Source organism: Electrophorus electricus, chromosome 4 (assembly GCF_041902795.1).
Source record: "Electrophorus electricus isolate QZ-2024a chromosome 4, ASM4190279v1, whole genome shotgun sequence".
NCBI classification, from domain to species: Eukaryota; Metazoa; Chordata; class Actinopteri; order Gymnotiformes; family Gymnotidae; genus Electrophorus; species Electrophorus electricus.
In genome coordinates this window covers 6,782,584-6,805,147 of record NC_137500.1, presented here as the reverse complement: position 1 = coordinate 6,805,147, position 22,564 = coordinate 6,782,584, and the positions used below count along the sequence as shown (strand labels likewise).

Here is a 22,564-nt window from a genome sequence, read left to right as displayed (position 1 = left end):
TGTGCCTACCCACTGCACTGTCTGACCTTATCAGTCTCATCAAGAACTTATGAATACACTTTAAGGAGGACAAGGATACCTTTGCCAGAAGATCAAAGGAGAGAGCAGTGGATAATTGGCAAATAATAACAGTCAAAATCAACTAGAATGTACAATTTTTTTTTCTTTTTGAAAAATGTGTGTGTATGAAGTACATTGGTCTTCAGTTATATAAGACTGCAGACAAATTATCAAAATATAATTCTGACGAATATGATCAGGAAACTTGTGTAAATCTATGAATTTACAAAATACAATGCTTTACAAAGCATTATTAAAACAAACATATTTGTAAACTTATTTTTTTAAACAATTAGCTAAAGGGTTTGAATGATTAATAATTCATATGTCAAAAATAGCTGCCTTAAGTTGCTACATTTTAAACCTGGATCGCTTTGGGCTGGTTCTTGTGCAAATGCATAATTAGTTTGCTTCATTTGGACAGGAAGGAGCCAAACACACAAAGTATCCTTCACTGTTGCTCTGCTGAACAAAACATACAAAAACACAAATTATCCTTCATGGTTGCTCTGCTAGACAAAAGTGGAAAATTAGAAAATTGCATTTGTTGATTTTATGTGCAGAAAAATGCGCATTCACCTGTAGGTTTTGGTGGCAGACTGGAGGTTTCTGTGCTTGTACATGGTTGAGCACACACCTCCCAAAGCGATGCAAACAAACGTGGTCTGTTTGACCGCAGACCTGGGGACATGCTGGATGTCTCAGAACCAAACAGCTGGAACAGGTCGTGTGCTGACAGAAGTCCCCACACTCACGTTTTTTGATGGACACAGACCTGCAAGTTCAAGCAAGTAGTACATTTGGAATAATCTTTTTGCAATTCTTTTAGAGACCAAGAATACTATAGTCTAAGAATATAAGTTGAATACAGGACAAAACTTACTTTTTGTGGCACAAAGTTTTGATTTTTTTTATCCTTTGAAACTTATCTTCTTGGACAGCATTTAACTTTCAAACATATAAAAGATGATAGGTGCTTAGTGGAGACCAAAGTGACAGTGCATGGTCTTTATATATAATACAACTACCTTGCTGAGCAGATTTCATTGGGGTTTGCCTGGCAGAATTCCCACGTGCAGTCTGGACGGCAAGCATCTTTCTGGAGGACTTCAAGTACTGTATGGACACAAACACACAACTGATAAAAACTAGATGTCATGTTACATATCACCAGGACAATTAAAACCATGACTAAAAATCATAATTAGAGCAATGAAAAAATGTGGGCCCTGAAATATTGTCAAAATGTACAGTGGAGTGAAAATAAAAGTGCATATAGTACAAGAGTACTTTGTTTTTTTACAGTTCCTTGAAAAGTAAAGAAAGGATCTTGCACCACATACATCTTTCCCATCTCCTCAGATTTTCTGCATAAATGCATTAAAGGAATTTCGGATAAGTGGAGGCTGCTGAAAGACTGTGTGGGCTTTATGTACCAACCTGTTCTACAGGAAGGATTTCATCAATATAAATATAAGAAGGGTAATTAAAGGCTTTTCTTTTATCAAATGATTCCTTTTCACAGTTCATGCATTAAATTAACCCTTGTGATGATATCTTTAACAATATGAGCATTAGACACAAACCACACTGCAAAGATAAGCATTAAGGGTTTGCAAAATATAGTTAGTTCAGTTGGTTGGTAGTCCTAGTGCCTGGTTCTACACCATGCATATTACAGTTGCAATACTCAGACATACACACAGACTTGTTACCTGACTTGCAGATCCCTTTGCGCTCTGCTTGTGGCTGGCTATTGGTGGGGTCCTCGTACATGCACACCAGTCCTTCATCACACTTTCCCAAGTAGTCCCACGCTCCACCACAGCTCTCCCCAGCTAGTCGGGCACATGATGGGCAGCAACCACAGATTCCTGTTGTAACCCCGCCCTTACACTGCAGCTTCAGTGCTCGACGGGGAGAGCAGTGAATGCGCTCACAGGATGGACAGTGTAAGGCTTGGAGGATCTGAGACCCAGGTCTGGAACTCTCTGACCTGGCCATCTCCACAGCCATTGTGGTTCCAACCACCATTAGAAATGATAGCACACAGAAATTCATCATATGGCTTCACGATGAAGACATGAGCTGGCCTCAAATATGACCTCCTTTTATATTATGGACCCTCACATTCAAGAGAGTCACACACGCACACACAAGTCTTTCAGACTAACAATTACAAAACCTCCACCCTCACTAACAACCAATGGATGATGGAGTATTACACTAAGTTCTCACTGTTAATTATCCTCCAGGTCTTATCTTTACAATCTCTCTGGTTTGTTTTTTCCCTTGAAAACCATTTCTTCCTTTTGAGCAATTTTAGATAAGTTGGATCGAAGAGAAAAGAGTAGACCCTTTGTCATGTACGTCACATGACCAATAGCGAAGGGCAATTCATGGAATGATCAAGATAATCACCCTCCTCTAACAAGGACAAGATTAGGAGATTGGCAGGTTATCTGAGAAAAGTGTATGCACCTTTTCACAAGCCACTATGGTTGCAATAAAGTTCTATTCGCTCTAGACCTCATGACTAACAGATTTGTGGAAGGTCAATACCTTGACCAATGTTAAAAGAGCCAAAACTGTTATGAAATGCTATTGCCAAATGTTACCCAAATGCCATTTCACATAGTAATGACCTAAAATATTTGTTTACTGAAATACTGCAGGCACAAACATCAAATCTCAATAAACTGCACTGAAATTAAGTACTCTGGTGTTAAAAAAAAAAAAGTTAATGCTTGATATTTTAGAGTGCACTGTGTATTGAAGAGAAGACAACTATTTATTTTTTGAGGACTTTATTAAATTAGATCTTTATAAAACACTGCAGGATCCTATTATTTGCTTTGCTGACTTTAAATCTCCATAGAGCAAACTGCTATTTTTTTAAAAAAAATGGAAACTCCAGGTTCCACCTGAATAGTTCTTTAAGAGACTCTTGTCTTTTGCAAAGTAGCCACACTAATATTCTTATATTCTCATGTAACAAATCATCCCCACTTGCATGGTTAAGATCAGATGAGGGGCTGCATAAACAAACATAAATTGCAAATATAACATGTTGACAAAATCCACTTTAGAAAACATCAAGAGGAACATTTTGCAAAGTTGAAATCCAGCTAACAACATGGAATATTTTGCAAATGTTCTGCAAAACAAAGCAGCATGTTGCTGGTTTGATGATTCTCATGGAGTATAAAGTATTCCTTCTCTGAATCTGCAGTTGGAAAAACACTTTTATCACATTCGGTACACTATACTCAACAGTTTAGGTTTAATGCATCTATATAAACCAGTACACTATCACTTAAGAATAGAAATAAGAATTAAATAATTGTGTAACAACTCCAACAGATATGTGACTGCTTTTAATGACAATCACTTCCATTATGGGCTGTCTTTCAGCAAAAGCTGTGATCAGTAACATCTAATGCTTGGTCTTATCACAATGCAAGGACAGCCTACTTAGAAATACAGGCCCAAATGTAATAAAAATACATGACATATAGACTTTTTTGGATATTTGCATAGAACGTCATATTTATTTCCAAGTTGTAGCAGTTTCAAAATGTAATACTGTCAATTCTTTAATAGAATATCTAGTGAAGCTGCTCAGACATCTGCAGTTTTCATTTTTACTTTCTGGTAGAGACCTTTAGAAGAGGATTAACACCTCTTTTATCAGTTTTCCCCAGGAAACACTGGAATGACCTACAGTCAATATAGGCCAGTAAACACTGCTATCTTTCTGAGAATAAACCACTTAAGCTTAGGCTAGTGTGTTTTACATGGGATGACGTTCAGCTGTCCAGCATGGCTCTGGAAGTGGGTCTGGCTGTAGGAAGAGGTCATGCTGTAAAGATGTATGTTTCAGCAAACAAGGAACATGATGGGTTTTTCAGCCAGGGTCACATGAAGTCCTCATAGTCTTGTACGTAACCGCCATCAAATTCACCATAATCAGCGAGATCATCTTTCATCTTGGCTTTTAAACCTCCTCCTGGTAAAACTCCTTTCTTTTTCTTCTTTCCTTTATTTTGCTGTTAGATAAAAAATAAATAAATAAATAAATAAATAAATAATAAACAATAAAATATAACAACAACAAAAAGATTTTTACAAAACAGAACAGAGGTTTGGCACTACACTACATTCCCAAATCCCATTTACACTTAGGAAAGATAACACACATTCTGACTGATATGTGTCTAACAGCTACATTTTGGCATAAACTCAGACCCACACTGTTACAGTGAGGTGGAGAAATAATAGGAATTTAATTTCTGGTAGTGTGGAATACACTGCAGTGACTCTGTAACTGGATGGTGACATTTGTGGCTTTGGCTCTACTCTAGCACATTACACGTGTAATGAAGCAGTGGACAAAAAGCCAGTAGTGCAGTGTCTGTAAATGCCAGTAGTGCAATGTCTGTAAATGCTAGTAGTGCAGTGCCTGTAAATGACAGCATACCTTTTCTTGCCTCTGTTTCTCACTGAGTAACACTGTGAGCGAGTTGTTAATTTTCTTCAAGTCTTCAACTTCCACTGTGACATAAATCACATGCAAGAACATCTACACTTGCACCAACAATCAGAATTAACAGAGATAAGGAGAAAAGATATGTAACAAATACTCACATGAAAGACACAGGTCTCTAAACAGTGACTCTAAAAAGCTGGAATAGTGTATTGACTTCTCATATGGAGTTATTTTATCCTTTAGCAACCGCTCAAATTCTGTGAAATCATCTTTGGAGGATGGGCTCATCGCATCAATTCCTGTTACATTATTTGATACAATTCCTAGAGCAGAGAAGACGTACAACAAAAACAAACCCAAACAAAAGAAAAAAAAATTTAATGTGCAAAGAACAATATTTCCAATTATGACAACTGACAAATCAAACAGTTACAATAACAAACAGTTAATAACACTCACCAAAAGCCTCTTTTGCTAGTTCCAAGTCTGAATCCTCTTGAAGTTTCTTCACTCTAAGTTTTTCCGCTAGCTCCTCCTCTGGACTGCACTCTGTGCTGTCTTTAGTCTCCTCTACCTGACACATAAATAGCTATTTTCAATGAACAGCAACAGATTTCTGGTGGTCCACCTTTTGGCTCATACTGGTAAAACTACTCAGTTTATTTCAGTGTAAGAATGAAAATAAAAGATGCATCCTTAAAAAATAACTAAATATTAATTCTTCTAATGTGTGGGAGAGCTGAAGAATATACAAATATACAAATATGAACCTAGTACATGATAAAAATGACCTTCCATCAGTCCTTCTGGCTTGTGCAACTTTATTCTTATATAAGGATGGCAAATAAACATATCCTAAACTATATAAACTAATAAATTCAATGAAAATGACCCACTGACTCCTAAGGGCTCACTTGATGTTCCAGACAAGAACTGACCCTTAAAGTGAGAGGTGCTTTTAAAAAGTAGGACACCCACTTGGAATCCAACCTCTACTCATTTATGAGGTCATGGGCAAGGTGAAATTTTCCATAAACTGTTTTAACAACTGATACAAAGCATCAACTATTTACATCCAACATGACACCTGTTTTTATGAAGTCAACTTTCAATGGAGTATTTTTACCATGCTGATACCTCAAGGTGTTATACGCTGACTACAACCCTACCTATAAGGGTCCACACCCTTTCTCTCATTCACATATCTACCAGATCACATCACCACCACTATTCAAAAAACTGGACAAGTCCAGGAAAGGAAGCCATGGCCTCTCCTTCCTGCCATAATAATGAGGGAAGCTGCCTGCACACCAGTCCAGCATTACAAAGTAATGAACAGAGCACAGAAACTACTCACGTTACTCACTTGCTTCTGAAGTTCCTCTTGTTGTTTGCTTTGTAAACTTTCCTTTTCTTTGATTTTATCAATAAGTTTTTTCTTTTCTGTAGGCTTTGCCACTGTGATTGAAAAATAAACAATGTCTGAGCTAAATCAGACAGGTACAATTAGAATTATTACAGTATTTGAACTTTTTAATCCACCTGCTTTCGTTTCTGCCACCTTTTCCTCTTCCTCTTCATCATCCCAATTATCCTAGATGAAGAAAAAAAATCTCTAGAGGAAAAACTGCGAATTAGGGAGCTATTTCACACTTCACACACATATCCAATTTTAAATGTTTTGTTGGAACGAATAAATGTGCGTCGGTAAAGGTAACTGGCAAGAAACAATAAAATTGCCTTTCAGAGGGGGAAAAAAACCCATACTTGTGACCGAAAACATGTATATTTTATAACCCGTTTCAGCTACATGTGTACCTGTATTAGCTAGCCAGTAGTAAACACCATATTGTAATTAAAAACAAAATGTTAGAGTTAGCGAGCTACCGCACACTTGCGTGTTCATGATTGTCGCTTGCTCAGTTAAGTTACACCCAACATCACGCAGCACCATAACTCAGAGATCTTAACTAGGTTATCTGGGCTACCTTCGCTGGCTAGACCTAAGCTACCATGCCAGCTAATCGGCTACTTAAGCTGGCCACCTTGACTCACCAACACTGGCTATCGTGTGGGAGACACGCTGTACTGGCCATCAGGCCGTCCTGAGCCATGAAGGGGAAAGACAAAACTATTCAGCATGTGGGGAAGGTTACCAGCCAGCCGAGCTACTAACTTTCACATCTTCGTCTTCGTCTTCGCCTTCCCATTTGTCATGCACTGCCGCCTTTTTGATAGGCTCCTCTGGCTCGAAACTGTCAGCATCTAACACACAAAAGAACGGTTTTGCGTTAAACAGACTGGTGTGACGCCGTTGCAGCACGTACATACTTGCGAGGCACGCAGGTCCATCAAAAGTGTGAATAAAGAGTGGCGGCACAATTCTCACCCCAAGAATCGGCGTCCGCCATTTTTGCAAGGACCACTGGAACAGATAGCGTGAAGTGCACGACACTCAGCAGTATGACTTCCTTTGGTAAGCGTTCCAATTATTTCAAAATTAAAGTATGATGTACTGTTTAAGGCAGAAATGATTTATTATGGACAGTGGCTTTTTGTCTCTTTCATATAGTTAAAGTATGTGTGTATGGGTCTGTGCGTGAGTCTGTGTTTTATTGTAACCATACATTGCATATGAATTCGTTTTATTCATTTATATACATTTATTTATATTTTAAATTTATATATATTTTCTTAATTTGTTCTTATCGCTAAAAACAAATAATACGGTTGTAACAGCAGATGAGATTAAAAAAAATGCTTAACACTTAAAAACGCCTAAATATGTGTGAATCCACAATATACTCAATAACGTTTGGGAATAAGGTCCCTCATTTTCTGCTTTATTCCTGGATATGAACTCCACTTAGAAATTAATGAAGCATGGATCGTTGAGCATTAGCCGCGTCGGTACCATTACTTTTATTTTGATACTAAACACCTGGTCCGGATTTCTGTACTAGTCCTCTGTTTAATGTTGCCAGTTTCACTCACGTCGCATGCGGGCCCGCGCGTGTCGCTGCGATGACTGTTGGGAGTGATGGTGCCCAGACATCAGAAAATCTCCTTCTGCTTATTTTGTGCAGTATAATGTAAGAAACAGATAGAAACCGTTGCCACTGTACTTGAATTGAACTAGTCTGTAAAATGAGGGATGCATTTTCGCTTGCGTTAACAGATTTTTTAAAAACTCTGTCTCTTTAAGGTAGGCTCCTGAAGCTCTGTCCCGGGATGCTGAGGGTGTGTGTGCAGCCTGCATCCACGTTCCTGTGTCTCTGCCACAACCACAGATGCCTAAGAAATACAGCGGCAAGCCTCAGAAATCGACAGTCATTTTAGACCGCCAAGCCGCCGGTGGTAAGATCGCTTTAAACTATATTTAGCTGGGGTGCAAATGAAAACAACAACAACAACAAAAAACGCAGCGGTACATGTAATTGTAGTAAATAAGTCACGTTTCAGGAGGCACTGCAATCCGTGAGGAGGCGAACAGAAATTACGCGCGCGTTTAAGAGAGGAGAACCGGGGCCGATTGCGGCAAACGCGAAGTGTGGGGATATGTCTGTAATGTCGTGACGCATTTCCAAAGTAGCCTGAGGGCGAATATTTGAAAATTAGACCGTGTGCACCCCTGCAGCTATGTTGTCAGATCTACTCTGCCTGATTATGGTGTTCATGTTAATCTGTTAAATGCCTGTGAGTGACTATTCTCCGTTTAGTTGCAGCAGATATATGGAATATTTTTTTTTTTACTATAATTACAATATAATTATAACTGTAAAGTACATTTAAAAAAATTTATTAATTTCCCTACATATTCTTGCAGCCTCACATATTTCCCTACATATTCTTGCAGCCTTGAAATCTTTAATTTAGAACTGCTGATTTCTCTCTCTCTCTCTCTCTCTCTCTGTCTGTGTGTGTGTGTGTGTGTGTGTGTGTGTGTATGTGTGTGTGTGTGTGTGCGTGTGTATATGTGTGTGTGTGTGTGTGTGTGTGTGTGTGTGTGTGTGTGTGTGTATGTGTGTGTATGTGTGTGTGTGTGTGTGTGTGTGTGTGTGTGTGTGTGTGTGTGTGTTTAAATGGGGAAGGGGTATTTACAAAAGCAACTCTGATACAATAGATGTTGCAGTAGCTAAATCAGAGTTCAGAGTACCTTTTGAGAGCTAATGCTGACATCAGGTTTATTTAGGTTTTATGAAATAAACACAATTCAACTGTTATATTTCAAATATATATTTTGCTGACATCAGGTTTATTTAGGTTTTATGAAATAAACACATAATTCAACTGTTATATTTCAAATATATATTTTGGTTACATTTACTTTAACAGCATGTAGCAGGTGCTCTTGTCCAGAGCGAGTTACAAATGTGCTTTGTTGTCTCCATGGACATGTCCGTTATGCTAGTGCATTAGGCCAGAAACAGACCATTTAGCTATACACTGTCAGAGTAAGTGTGTATGTGTGGGTGAAATACACACACGCATATTACATGTGTGTATTTTATATACACACAAACACACTGTCAAGTCTGAGACCAATTTAATAGAATTTTTTTCTTTACAAATCGTGTATTTAGCATAACAATTAGAATGAAAAGTTGAATCATTGAAAACATGCATACATTTAAAAATCTATTAGTATTTGGCATGCCAACCCCCCCCCCCCACCCCCCAAACACACACATCCCTTTCTTTCCCTTTGCACATTTAATGATCCATTTTATTGCAGCATGGTTTCCATAATATTCCAAAAGCATCTGTTTTCAAGTGTCCCAATAAATGCTCACTGGGGCTTAGGCCCACTGACTGTGGAGGAAAGCCCATAACAGTCAGAGCTCCTTCTTCTTTGGTCTTCAAGAAGTTGTTGCACTAAGTAGATGATATACTGTGGTATAACTCTTTCTCCTGTTCCTCGCCGTACATAAACCCTCATGTTATTGTCATACATCTCAATCTTGAATTTGTCAGTAAATAAGACTTTATCCAGTTATTTACTATAAAATATTTGCATGTTTAGACTGCCACTTGTCCTCTGAGACCATTACTACGTATCCATCTTTTGACTATATATTTGCTGATTGGAGTCACTCTACACAGCACATTCTGTATCTGTGCAGAAGTTGCAGTGAACAAAACTACTGGTCTTCCTATGGTGTGGTTACTTTTGGTTTGCCTTATCATGGTTCAGATGCAGATGATTCAGTCTTGGAAAATATCTAGTTTTTGTAAAGTGTTTTAAAGTGTTATACATTGCCTCATTACAAACCTTAAGCATGAATTCTTTATTTTCTGACACGATCATGAATTGCCATATTTCTTATTCTCACTATGCAATTTAGTATAAAATACTTTGCTGAAAACCTCAAGCATGGCCATATTTATAATAGGTGAACAATGGCTGCAAATGTATTATCCTAAACAAACTTCTAATGAGTAGATCACATCTACCTGAATGTCGTCTGAACACATAATCTGACCTTTTGTACAAGGAACTGGCATGATCAATTTTCACAAATGTGCTTACTTGCTTTTCAGTTGTACCAAATACTAATAATCAATTAAATTCATGTAACTCTTTCATAGATTTCCTTAAACTCCATCTTTCTTTCAGTCTTTAAGATTTCACTCAAATTGTTTTAAATTTGAGAAAAATTTGAAATAGAAGCGTTTTCACTAGTGGTCTCATTGTAATTAATGTCTTGTGTTGTTTCCCCCCTTATAACTCACGTAACCTAAGGATATTCGGGAAATGTTTGAAAACTTAGTTGTTGTTTTTTCCTTTATTCTTTATTTTAAAAACAGTTCTCCTTATCAAGGTTTTCAAAAATATCTCGGTCCACTCAAGAATGCAAAAAATGACTTGTAAAACACTCACATGAGCATGCCAGACCACAGACCCATTCCTATACTGTGCCTTCACCATGTGATCCTCCTCAAAGTTGACTTTGGTGATGTCCAATTTAGTGACATCAACAGTGCACAGACCTATGGTGCACACATCCTTAGGAGTGCTCAGTTTAAAAGCTTGTTAGACAGACTTGAACGTCACGGTAATTGCATTATGTTGCCTGATGTTTTCAATGTAGTACTTGCTCTACATCCTTAATGACTATTAATAAATTAGTAGAGAAGTACATTTAACTCACATTTGAATATTTTTGATGCTCAGATTGCTTGATGCAAAATCATCTACTCTGATTGGTCTTTGCCTGTATCTCATGTAATTTTGGGTAGTAGGCCACTCCTGAACCCACATTATGGTTCTCAATGAAGGTCGCAGTGAAGGCCCGTAGAGGGCAATCATGAGCATCCCTTGCCAAAATGAGATTAGGACACCCTACGGCCTTTAGTCTTCGCGTGCACATGCATTTGTGGACTGCAGGACTGTGAGTGCTCCATTTGGGAATGAGCTAATATTGACAGATCACTGTTGATTTCCTTGTGGTATAAGGTCAAAGCAGTCCACACAAAGACATGAGTGATGCTCTTGATATTCGAAAGTGTTCTTGCCACACTTCAGCAATAACAATTTCTTTTTTAAAATTGTGTCACCAGCTGCTAGTTCGACTGGGCCTGGTTCAAATTTGCTGTTTGCTGTAAGGTTTGTACCTTTGAGTAGGTGGATTTTAAAAAGAGCACAGTGCGTTCTGGCAGCACTGCTGTGTAATATACAAGTAAAGAGTAATTTAGTTATAAATATGTAATCAATCCTCCAATTGCAGCACAAACAAGCAACCTAAAGGCTCACCATGTTAGTTTTCACATATGGCCAGTTAATAAAGACAGAAACATGCAAGTTGACGTGATGTGTTGACTCAAAAAGCCGCGTTTTTCCATCTACAAACCATACTGAACATAGATTCCAAAAATCTCCACCCTCTAGGGTGTTCCTGAATAACTCTGTTGTTATATTACCTAATAATCAAGTCTACTTTCAACCCCCATGCCCCCCAGAAAACCCCAGGGATATACAACCTGTTGTATAATTTCATATGTTGTGTAGTGAGCTCTACTACGGAATAGCCACAGAGTACTGGGTAAGCATTCTGCAGTGAGCCATTATTGACCCATGCAGGAAAACAGTGCATCTCATGAGAAGAGAGAAATCACTGTAGTTTACAGAAACATTAGAATGTACACATTTCCTGCTGATTTGTGTTGACCTTTTTCTTTTGTCTCTTTGTAGTTGTGTAGTTTGCATAGAATTGATTAATGATATTTATCCATTTGATGAATCAGACAGATGCCAAAATCGTTGAAGGTGCACAGATAAGATTCATAATCATCACTTAATAACAGATCAGTGAATATCAGGTACTGGTCATCTCTCACATTTTGAATGTTACTGTCCTGACATGTTGGTGCTTGTTCTTGTTATTTTAGAGCACTGAAGAAATCCCACTTGTGTGGGCTTACTGAAGTCCATTATGGCTCTCAGACGAGCCCAGGCATTCAGGCCCAGTATGACCGAGCCCAATACTCCACCAGTCAACTCCCCTGTACGAGTGCACTCCAGAGACACACCGGGTCCAGAAGAACTTCCCGGAAGCACTATTGGAAGCCAGTCAAGCACACCCATCCCAGCCAGCAATGGTTCTGTCTCAGGGGATGACTCCATCCATGATGAGAGCCCTATTCAGCCTGTCAGCATGGAGGAAGACTCACTGTCTGAATATGATAATGTCAGATCGGAGGAGGAAGAGGAGCAGGACCATGAGGAAGACGAGGAGCTGCGTACTGATGCAGATGGAATGACCTACTATGTTCATTGTTGCCCTGAAGATGAGAGCTATATGGAAGGGATGGACTGCCACGAGGGTGCTGATAGCACTGATAGACCTGGTACTTCCAGGGATCCACATGGTGGACGGAAGCCAGTCGGAGCTTGGGCTCACTCTGAGGGCTTTTATGAAGTACTGCAGCAAGACAAAGAGCTGATCTATAAACGCCCTGAACCTATCACTGAAGCCACCTACATTCAAGCCCCCATGGCTGAGGATGAAGAAGATGAAGAAGAGGCAGAGGAGATAGAAGATGATGAGTATGAGGAGGAGGAGGAGGAAGAGGAAGAAGATGGTGAACAATATTTTGTTTATGAAGGAGAGAGGGCAGAAGAAGATCAGGATGAAATTCTCCCAAAAAGCCATGATTTCCCAAAGGTCATTCGAAACCCTCATCGGGACTCAAGTCAAGCAGAGAGTAGAGAAGGAGAGGATTTTCCCAAGGGACAAGACACAAGTATCCCAGAAAACAGTAGAGATAATACCCAGCTATCGTTGAGTGGCCAGAAGGAAGGCATGACACAGGCCACTGGGGATGACAGAGCTGATTATGAAAGGGGCTTTGAAATGGACAGCACTGATAGGAACAGAACCTGTAAGGGAGGTGGTGGAGTTAAAGTAACAAAAAATGCAGATCCTGAGAACAGAGTAGAGTTTAAAAAGACAGACTCATGCAAAGAAAATAGAGACAAGGAAGTAGACGACAGGCATTTAAATGAAGACAGTGGCTGTCCCGAGGACAGTATAGGAAGAAGAGAGAGGCGCGCTCCCAGTATTCACAGAGCAGAGGCCAGGAGAGATGGACAAGTAGTGGCTTCTGAAGGGGAAGTGGACCATATTGTAAATGGAGTAAGGGCAACACTGAAAGTAGGTCCTAAGACCATTGAAATGGATGGGGCCCCAGTTGAAAAGTCATGCGCTGAAAGAGGGGCTCCAAATACTTTTGGTGCTTTGTCAATGAAATCACACAGGAGGGAAAATGGACCCGCAGCGCCGGACGCAGCCATGCAGCCTCCAAACCCACAAACTTCAAAAAAACTTCAAAAAGACTTGACCACATCAACTAAAGAAGAGGGACTGAGGTCCAGTCAAGAGCAGGTAAAATTCTGTAAATCTATGTGTGCACAAAGGTGGAAGACTTCATATAATGCCTTCTTAGTAAAAAATTATGTTTGAGACATTTAGAATGAACATCTTAATGTAATGTCATATAATAATCTTTTCAGTCAGTACAGGCCATAGAACAGCATGTTGAAATCTCGGTGTGTACTTAACAACACAGCTAGCTACCACATCCTTTCTCAGGTGAGAAACTAGCTATGCTAGTTATCCTCAACAGCCAGGGTTTCCTTTCACTCCGCCATGCTGCAAAATCAAAAGTCTGGAAATCTGCCCGCTGAATCATGTTCTTTGTCTTTTAGCAAGGGAAAATAAATCCCTCTTTCCCAAGCTTTGTGGATGGTAAGCTTTTATTTGTCTTCTATCAGATTTTCATTGAAAAAGTGAAATTGTTTAGAAACATGAGCAAAGAAAGACGATACATGTATCTTTGTATTTTAATCCCTAAGAAGGGATGAATAAAATGTATTTTTATTGATGTATTACATTAACTTCTGATTAGTATTAGTGAAATAATAAATCATTGTAAATGATTGGACATGGATTGTATTGAGGGGAAATCTCATTTTTCTTTGTTCTTATGGCCAAGGCCTGTATTCAGGTCTTTGTGTCTCTTATTCAGTTCCAGGTCCATGTGAACCAGAGGACCTCATCGATGGGATCATCTTCGCTGCTAATTACCTCGGCTCTACCCAGATCCTGTCTGACAGAAACCCATCAAAGAGTGTGCGCATGATGCAAGCTCAGGAAGCCGTGGACCGAGTTAAGGTACTCAAGAGGAGGATCAAGCTTTAGGATGTGGTTCAAGAAAAATAGAAAAGTTAAGTGAAAAGCAGGGAAAAAGGGGAAAGAAAGATGGATAAATTTCCAGGTTTCCATACTGGCTGATACAAATTGTAAATGTATTTTGGTTTTAAGCGTTAAATAAAAAACATATTGGTCTTTAAACCTTTTAATTTTGATGATGGCTATCCACACTATAATGTACAGAAGCCCAGAAATTAGTTATTTATTTTTTTTCTGTACTGTTATCTCAAGGTCATTTATTTTTCTTATGATCTCAAGGTAACAAAAGTTGCTTTCTCAGCATAACAAACGTTGTTTTCTTGAGAGCGCAACTTATTTTCCTCATCGTGTCAAATTGCATAATTAGGCATGTTGGACATCATTGATGAATACATACATTTTTACTTTAATCAGGGACAGACAAAAGAGAAAACACATTCAAATGTACAAATGTACACAGGCACTTGTACATATGCTTACAGTGACAGAAATAGAAGAAATGTCCTTTTCTCTCTTGACTTGCACAAACCATTACTTAGACTTTCTCATCACTTACTATGTTAAGGCAATTAATGGTGATTGTCAAAGTATGAGCTCAGTAGACCTTCCACAGTGTATTTTTTACAAATCACAAAAGTGATTGAGATGTACTGATAAGCTCTACACACTGGAATAGCCAATGTAAGCTCTCCACTTCCTAAAAATAATACTACAGATTTTCACTGCGGAAAGTGTGGGATTGTGGGGTCTTTCAAAGAGTAGGGTTGCACCTGTTATTGAAAATAATTTGTTTAGAATTTCATGGTTAAATAAAATAGGTTAAATGAAACTATTTTATATTTTGGGATAACAAGAAAAAGTAAGTCATGACCTTGAGAAGACAACGTTTCTTATCTTGAGATCACAAGAAAAATAAGTTGTGCCACTGAGATAACAGTACAGAAAACAAGAAGGATCTCATGACCCTTCTGCTCTTCTGTAGTAATGTTTATGATTGTTTTGTTGTTGTTGTTTTCTTTTCAAAATGTCTACTTGGTCCACTAGATGTAGCTATAGCACTTCTGTTTTATGTTTTAGAGTCTTGATGGAGAGACCCAGAGCCTGACTGAGGTTGACCTCTTCATTTCAACAAAAGCCATCAAAGTGCTCAATGCTGACACACAGGTTAACAGAGTTCACTGTTAGAATTCATCAATATTATATGTTTACCATTTTTATTGAAATCACATTACATTGCAGAGGGTTATCAAGCATAAATGCCCATTAACGGGATGCAAATTAATATGTAAATTCCAAGAAGCTTAAAAGTAGTGATTAGCCAAAATTCACCACAGTCCCTCTTAAAAGGAGTATGTTCCTTAAAAGGAGTATGTTTTTCGGACGTAGGAGACGATGATGGACAATGCTCTGCGCACCATCTCCTACATTGCGGACATTGGCAGCGTGGTGGTCCTGATGGCCCGCAGACGCATGTCACACACCACCTCACTGGACTGTACCGAGACAAGCCACGGTGCTGCAGAGGGCAGGAAACAGTACCGCATGATCTGTTATGTCTTCGAGTCTGAGGATGTAAGTTGAAATTGTGGCTTCATTCCAAATTGCTTATGCAGGAAGTGTCTCAACATAGAGTCTTACTGGAAAAGAAATTCATACAAACCAAGAAGGTTGGGCTTCAACAATAAAACAGTAAATCTCAATGGCACTCTTCCTTAAATTAAAAAGTCTTTAGACTTGGCTTTCGACTTGGCCTTCATCAAGGGAAGTTCATTTGCTCTTGGTAGATTAATGGGAAACTCTTGGTGTATGTTTGCCATTTCTTTTTTTTAATTGTGTAGTTTATTATTTGATGGTTTCTCATGTACTGTTGATTTGAGGTTATTTTTTCTACGTATGAATGTCTCTGAAATTATGTGATCAACTATGTGTGTTTTAGCACCTGTGTTGATGTTGAAATGTGACTCTCCTTGATGACATCTCACGCCAAATCATGCAGAGAGACTTTGTCCATAACCATGACCAAATAAAGGCTTCTGATTTAATGGAGTGCCATGGAGATTTACTGTTTTCGTGTTTATGAAAAGTAGGTATAGATGTAGTTCACAGTGTAATTGGATTATTTGTAATTGGTTGTTTAGGTTGGCCCAGATTGTTGTTCATTTTTTTCCAGAGCCAAATTCCAAATGGCTTACATGTTAAAAGGGCAAACTTGTTTACATTCAACTTAAGGTTACAATGCCATAACCTCTTTCTCATTTTATGTAATTAAAACACCTATTAAATTTATACATGCCTGACCTCAGGGACAATGATTGTGGAAAGATTTATGCAATTGCTCAGGACGTAACTATTTTCCCACGTAATGAGCACTGGTTCTGTGTTTGTCTGGTTCTGTGTTTGTCACATCGAGTGGGCTCTTCAGTGCTGTCCTCCTCCTGTCCCTCTCCTCAGGCTCAGCTCATTGCACAGTCCATTGGTCAGGCGTTTAGCATGGCCTACCAAGAATTCCTGCGTGCAAATGGGATCAACCCAAAGGACCTCAGCCAGAAAGACTACAGTGACATTCTTAATACACCAGAGATGTATAATGATGACCTTATCCACTTTTCAAACTCTGAAAACTGTAAGCAGGTATGGGGAGTCTTGTTGTATAAACACAACTCTCACAGCATTCTTTATTTTTTAAGTAATTTAAAAACCGCATCCTGAAAGTTTCCTGAAAATCACATGAATTAAAGCAAGATGGGTTTTCTTTCTGATTGTGAACTCCTCCATAGCTCTTCTTTCTTCATGTCATTTCAGTGTTATTCTTCCTACCCTCCCTGTGTGTTCCTACCATGCTGACCCTGACCTGTATTCTGTTTGTAGCTGCACCTGGAGAAGCAGAAAGGAGAAATTCTGGGTGTTGTCATAGTAGAGTCTGGATGGGGCTCCATTCTTCCCACCGTCATCTTGGCTTGCATGCTTAATAGTGGACCAGCTGCCCGCTCAGGAAAGCTCAGTGTTGGGGACCAGATCATGGCTGTCAATGACACCAGTCTGGTGGGCTTGCCTCTGGCCACCTGCCAAAGTATCATCAAGGTCTTTTTTTTTTATAACGTCTGAATTTATGGTTTATATACATTCTTATATCAGCACTTATCTGACTAACTTTTGTAAAGTGTCTGTAATATCACAGAAATTATACAAACACATTTAGGGTGTTGTATAAAGAGAGAGTGTGTGTGTGTGTGTGTGTGTGTGTGTGTGTGTTTGTTTCAGAGTCTAAAAGGTCAGGTGCAGTTAAAGCTCAGTGTGGTCAGCTGCCCTCCTGTCACCACTGTGCTGATAAAAAGACCAGACCTGCAGTACCAGCTGGGCTTCAGTGTACAGAACGGAATAGTGAGTGGCCTTTAATCCAGGGAGCACAGAAGTTTGTGAGAAGAGTGCGGTGTGGGTGTGGGTGTGGGTGTGGGTGTGGGTGTGGGTGTGGGTGTGGGTGTGGGTGCGCATTTCAGTCAAATCACCACTGGTTCATTATGCTGTTGTAATTATGCTGTTGCGCCTTAAATGAATCCCTGCCCTCACAGATCTGTAGTCTGATGCGAGGTGGAATAGCGGAACGTGGAGGAGTGCGTGTGGGCCACAGAATCATTGAGATTAATGGACAGAGTGTGGTTGCCATGGCACATGAGAAAATTGTCCATGCCCTCTCTGTGTCTGCTGGAGAGGTAAGAGTTTGTTTCAGAAGAACATCAGCATGCTTAGGAGACCTTTGTACCATATGGGATATTTAAACTGTACTTACATTGTATATTGCATCACAATATATGAGTCACTTCCCTTCGTTTGCTGTTGTGACAGATTCATATGAAAACTATGCCAGCTGTGATGTTCAGACTGCTGACCGGACAGGAGACCCCAGTATACATCTGATGGCAGTGTGGGTGCTCCAGAGGCTGTGTGGTGCGCTGACCTGGTTGTGCAACTTTAAACAACACTATACTTTTCTTCCCTAGTCTTATGTACTGGTTGTGTTTTTATTCACCCAGTCCTATAAAGGGAATAGCCTTGATGTGGTATCATACAAATACAAGTAAAGATAGTTTACCAGTTCAGCAGAACTCCACAAAATAGAGGAAACTGATATAAACCTTTAGGCATTAATCCATCAGGCTATTCAGTGGACATGCAGAATGTATGCTTCATCCAAGAAAAGAACACTTAGTGAGGCTAGTTACTCATTCTCATAGTGTGACATGGCTCATAGAGGAGAGTTAGGTGAGTGCTTTATTGGATACAGCAGATCCAAAATAAAAGAGGCCTTGCTGGACCAGAAACTAAGGGAGCTGATTGATAATTGGAGCCATAAGCAATACAAGTCCCCTGGCTCTCTGTGTTCTGTGTTTGGGTCTTCCATCCTCAAGATGATGTCAGGCCTTTGAGTGGCAAGTAGTGCATGATCTCCATCTGTGTTTGATTAAGTTTGGCTGAAGCTAACAATACACTGACCAGCTTCTCCAGCTTATCACAGGTTCTACCTTTTCCAGCTCCACCCCATGCTCTCTCACACATGATTAGTATTGTTATTATTATTATGTTTTTTAGTAAATAGTGCAGATACTGACATTTATTTTTAATGATGTACATAGTATTCCTGCTTGGGCTGTATATTACTGTTCGTCAGCAGGTTTATAATGCTCAAGGCTAGATATCTATGCAGGGTCATCAGCTACGGTCAAGAGGTCAAGGTATTTAATCATAACTTGTCATATCACTTTAGTCATTTGGGTGCAATGTGCTGAATTCCAAAGATAGCAATGCAACATTATGACTAGAATACATACTGGTGTTATTTGGTGACAGATGTACTCTGTCTGAGTAAACTATGTATCCAATGAAATAACATGTCCCTTGTATTCAGATGAATAAGTTTACCATCACTTACAGTGTAACAGTATACTTAAAATCTGGTTTATATCCTGGTCACTAATTATAGATACAGTAACATACCATTTTACTCCAGGATTCTACATCTTTTACTAAAAGGAGGTAGAATATCTAGCAAAATATCAGGTAATTTCTGTCAGTTCTGTTTTATGTAGAAACTTATCAGCTACTGTGACAAATGACTATTTTTGAAACAGTAATAGAGGGTAAGTGGACCATCAGCATTGTATATGAGGTTGGAATGCATGAGTTTTATGTATTTTTTTAATTTCTCTATAAACAATACTCTTCACATACATTATTTATTTATTTATTTATTTAACTTATGCACATGTATTTACATATTTCCACATAAATGAATGTACAAACAGCAGAAAAACTGTTTACAATTGTATTTACACCAACCCCCAGCAAAAAGTGTCATTCTGAAGGATGTGTGGTATTCAAGTACTGAAAACGATGGTCTTGTGTGAAACTGATGGTTTCTCAAAGTTTCTGTGAAAGATTAAAAATGCAATTTCATTCAGCATTACAGAGTAATTGTGTATATTCACTAATATTCAGAATGACCAGAATAATTTCTTTTTGTCAATGATTAATCAGAATGATTGATTGGTGGGATAACTGAGACATACAGTTGAAGTGAAGATCTGCTGTGACTCTTTGCTCGGTCCTTTCGCAGTCACAGCATCCAAACTTGCTCCTTCCAGGAAATTGGTGTTGAGATAGCCCTCTCCAAAGTAAACATCCTCATCGGCACTATCCAGCCCTACACTGAATGCTTCCCTCATCTTTTCTGGGATCAGAATGTCTAGTAGTATCACTGCTATGCCAATCACTGCACACAGTAAACCTGAAAACAGCACAGGATGTTACACTCAAGAGTCCAGTAATGGGTTACAATTCCAGAAAAGCATCTGCATATGATGATGCGACACTGTTAGCATGAACTAAATTATGAAGAGTTCTTATTTTGTAACAGCTTCTTTAATGCTAGTATTTTTTTATTTTTATTTTTTTTTTATAGATAGTATACAGTTGCATCCATAAAACCCAATATACCAATGAGGCTTAATGCAAACCTTTTCATAACCGAGGATACTCACCGGTAGCTAATGCTAGCCAAAAGGAATGGCTAAAATCAGTCTGAAAGGACCCTGTCCCTATAGTGAAGCGGCACTGTGGAAGGCTGTATATTGTAGAGAAGGAGGCCATGGAAATGAAGATTAAAGTGGCTGTGGCAGCCATCATGTAGCCAGCATAGAGGATGACAGGCATTGAGAAGAGGATGTTGGCCACCAGCCAGCAGCAAAAAGCCGTCCTAAGGGAGCGAGAGAGAGACTGCATTCTTTGATGTACTTTCTTGGGATTTGTTGAATAGGACTTCGTTTCCGCATAGTAAAAGCATTATCAGTGTGAGTAACCAGTGTGTCTTACCACAGGGTGGCTGAGGCGTATCTGCCTGAGTAACGGTACTGGTAGATGAGGCCACAGGGGTTGTGGAAGGTGAACTTTTCAGCAATGTACAGTATGGGATTGGGAAGACCTTTTTCCAGGGCTTCAGCATATTCCCCATCAATGTCACTGCTCCATGCGAACATTTCATTGTAGTCTATGGTCTCATTGAGTTGCATAACTGGGTCTCCTACGTAGACAAAAATAAAGGGTTTCACAAATATATGAAGTCTGCTGTAATGTAGACTTGATTTGTCCTCACATAATTCACCACTACAAAATATATAAAATATTATTTCAAAATATATACACTATTCCTTAAAACTGCCTATTCCGATATATTATTGAAAAAGGAAAGGCTTTTGGCAAGTTGTAGCTTCTGGGTGACTGACCTCTGAGTGTGATGTTAATTCCATACAGGCCCACATGGAGCCCCACATCAGCATTCACCACAACATTACTGAAAGATTTGTATGTGGTATTGGCCTTCAAACTTGCCTCAGCCCAATCACTAGTGAAGTTCAGAGCTTTAACAGAAAAGAAAGGTTGGTATAATTGGGATATAAACTGGGATAAAATTTCCATTTTAATGCATGATTTAAACAATTAATAAAAGTGTTTCTTAACTTTAGGATGCCATAATTTGTTTGCAATATATGTTCTTTGCTATGAAGAATGGTAGCTAATGTTTTTTTATTGAAGACCCTTAATTTAAACAAGGGGACATGTATTGCTTATGTCAATTATCAATACAAATGCAAAGTTCTCTTTTAAATAGTAAAATTGGATACTATTAAACATCATTCATCATTTGGTAAATACTAACTCTATAGAAAAAGGTATAAAAATACTCACCAACTAAAACCAATCCTATAAATAAACTAGTGAGTATCCTAAACGTCCAGAGAATTCGCTGAAAATAAAAACATTATTTACTTTTACTAGCAATCTATACACTGTAAAATACTTTAATGAGCAAATCATTAAAGCAAAAACACACTGTGAAACATTTTAACATTTACCGATTTGCCACGTATTCCTGGCAGAATGAGAAGGAAGCTGACAGCGAGTACCAAGAATACCAAGATGACAGTAAGTAGACTGGTGTTGAATATGAACGAGGTCCTTTGTTGCGGGTAGAATGGGTAAATGTCATCGTAGAAAGTCATCTTCCCTCCAAATCCAACAGTTAAAGCTGAAAGCAAACCGCGCTACAATGAGGACAATGTTGGCGAGGAGCTCAGTTACCTGAAGATCACAAGATAAGAGCCTATGTCCTGTTTAAACCAACTGGAGCGCATAACTGGCAGTGGCTTGAGATTATTACGAGAATATTTTGTAATGGTTCTAGACTGTATTTAATTGGCTGTATGCACCAAACAGGCAAACGCTGCTACAGCATCCTCTTATTGGCCAAATTAAGACAGCTACTTGTAAATTGGTCTATTATAACAATAATGCAGGCCTAATTACGACCTTGTAAACTGATACTGTTGCCCCTCAACTTACGTTCACATAAGGACATACTTATTTGAAAATGCTAGATTTTTAGAATGATCAAATAAATTTGACACAGTGTGTCCTACCTGTAAGTGCAAGAAATAAGGGCACGTGAAGAAAACCATCGCAGTATAATCGAAGTCCAAGGGGAAATCTCTTTGTACGACGACGCACATCTTTTATATCCTCACACTTCCTAAAGTTTGGCTTGATTTGCATTGATTGGTATGTCCAAGAATAGAGGTGTTAACCAGTGATGACCATTCCTTCTCTGATATGTTTGGTACTTAGTTTGAGACGTCTCTAGCGCCTTAAGGTAGGCTATCTTTTGTCCGCTTGCTCCACTTGCCTCATGTTATCTCATTGAACATTCTCCTCAGACCACTGATTTACTTCATTACATCTGGGTAAGCTACATTTTATTAAACGATACCACGGT

The 22,564-nt window shown here is 38.9% G+C and overlaps 4 protein-coding genes across 8 annotated transcripts; 1 reads left to right on the top strand and 3 right to left on the bottom strand.

The window, feature by feature from the left end:
* Positions 1-462: 462 nt before the first annotated feature.
* Positions 463-2,076, bottom strand: LOC145657618 (uncharacterized). The gene is made up of 4 exons (XM_081713831.1): positions 1,776-2,076; positions 1,089-1,176; positions 640-835; positions 463-522 (listed from the first exon to the last, which is right to left on the bottom strand). Exons 1-4 carry the CDS (start codon positions 2,074-2,076, stop codon positions 463-465), a joined length of 645 nt encoding a protein of 214 aa, XP_081569957.1.
* Positions 2,077-3,289: 1,213 nt separating this feature from the next.
* Positions 3,290-7,008, bottom strand: eif3ja (eukaryotic translation initiation factor 3, subunit Ja). 2 transcript variants are annotated; one of them, XM_035534578.2, is made up of 8 exons: positions 6,939-7,008; positions 6,726-6,814; positions 6,092-6,143; positions 5,916-6,007; positions 5,009-5,123; positions 4,708-4,872; positions 4,541-4,614; positions 3,290-4,109 (listed from the first exon to the last, which is right to left on the bottom strand). In XM_035534578.2, the coding sequence occupies exons 1-8, from the start codon at positions 6,958-6,960 to the stop codon at positions 3,978-3,980; spliced, it is 741 nt and encodes a 246-aa protein (XP_035390471.1). In that variant the 5' UTR covers positions 6,961-7,008; the 3' UTR covers positions 3,290-3,977. The 2 variants fall into 2 exon arrangements, with proteins under 2 accessions (XP_035390471.1, XP_026876528.2); XM_027020727.3 differs by having other exon boundaries at positions 5,907-6,007; positions 6,939-7,007.
* Positions 7,009-7,532: 524 nt separating this feature from the next.
* Positions 7,533-19,699, top strand: apba2a (amyloid beta (A4) precursor protein-binding, family A, member 2a). 4 transcript variants are annotated; one of them, XM_027020762.3, is made up of 12 exons: positions 7,533-7,641; positions 7,755-7,906; positions 11,939-13,434; positions 13,758-13,797; positions 14,078-14,223; positions 15,319-15,405; positions 15,628-15,813; positions 16,693-16,872; positions 17,110-17,322; positions 17,503-17,622; positions 17,811-17,951; positions 18,085-19,699. In XM_027020762.3, the coding sequence occupies exons 3-12, from the start codon at positions 11,983-11,985 to the stop codon at positions 18,154-18,156; spliced, it is 2,637 nt and encodes an 878-aa protein (XP_026876563.2). In that variant the 5' UTR covers positions 7,533-7,641; positions 7,755-7,906; positions 11,939-11,982; the 3' UTR covers positions 18,157-19,699. The 4 variants fall into 4 exon arrangements, with proteins under 4 accessions (XP_026876563.2, XP_026876561.2, XP_026876562.2 ...); XM_027020760.3 differs by having other exon boundaries at positions 14,045-14,223; XM_027020761.3 differs by having other exon boundaries at positions 7,553-7,641; positions 7,759-7,906; positions 14,045-14,223.
* Positions 19,525-22,469, bottom strand: duoxa (dual oxidase maturation factor). Its single transcript, XM_027020763.3, has 8 exons — positions 22,212-22,469; positions 21,648-21,820; positions 21,481-21,538; positions 21,018-21,152; positions 20,608-20,815; positions 20,277-20,491; positions 19,806-20,023; positions 19,525-19,665 (listed from the first exon to the last, which is right to left on the bottom strand). The coding sequence occupies exons 1-8, from the start codon at positions 22,342-22,344 to the stop codon at positions 19,657-19,659; spliced, it is 1,149 nt and encodes a 382-aa protein (XP_026876564.2). The 5' UTR covers positions 22,345-22,469; the 3' UTR covers positions 19,525-19,656.
* Positions 22,470-22,564: the final 95 nt, after the last annotated feature.

Excerpts from the sequence above, each read along its gene's own strand:
- LOC145657618 (XM_081713831.1), bottom strand. The coding sequence starts at position 2,076 with ATGGCTGTGGAGATGGCCAGGTCAGAGAGTTCCAGACCTGGGTCTCAG. Across the intron at positions 1,177-1,775 it reads CAAAGGGATCTGCAAGTCAG|TACTTGAAGTCCTCCAGAAA; the intron begins GTAACAAGTCTG and ends GTGTCCATACAG. Across the intron at positions 523-639 it reads TCTGCCACCAAAACCTACAG|AGCAACAGTGAAGGATACTT; the intron begins GTGAATGCGCAT and ends TTTGTTCAGCAG.
- apba2a (XM_027020760.3), top strand. The coding sequence starts at position 11,983 with ATGGCTCTCAGACGAGCCCAGGCATTCAGGCCCAGTATGACCGAGCCC. Across the intron at positions 15,814-16,692 it reads ATGTCTTCGAGTCTGAGGAT|GCTCAGCTCATTGCACAGTC; the intron begins GTAAGTTGAAAT and ends CCCTCTCCTCAG. Across the intron at positions 17,623-17,810 it reads TCAGTGTACAGAACGGAATA|ATCTGTAGTCTGATGCGAGG; the intron begins GTGAGTGGCCTT and ends CTGCCCTCACAG.
- duoxa (XM_027020763.3), bottom strand. The coding sequence starts at position 22,344 with ATGCAAATCAAGCCAAACTTTAGGAAGTGTGAGGATATAAAAGATGTG. Across the intron at positions 20,492-20,607 it reads TACGCCTCAGCCACCCTGTG|GACGGCTTTTTGCTGCTGGC; the intron begins GTAAGACACACT and ends TCGCTCCCTTAG. Across the intron at positions 20,024-20,276 it reads TTGGCTAGCATTAGCTACCG|GTTTACTGTGTGCAGTGATT; the intron begins GTGAGTATCCTC and ends TGCTGTTTTCAG.
- eif3ja (XM_027020727.3), bottom strand. The coding sequence starts at position 6,960 with ATGGCGGACGCCGATTCTTGGG. Across the intron at positions 6,815-6,938 it reads GGCGGACGCCGATTCTTGGG|ATGCTGACAGTTTCGAGCCA; the intron begins GTGAGAATTGTG and ends TTTGTGTGTTAG. Across the intron at positions 6,008-6,091 it reads GGTGGCAGAAACGAAAGCAG|TGGCAAAGCCTACAGAAAAG; the intron begins GTGGATTAAAAA and ends TTTCAATCACAG.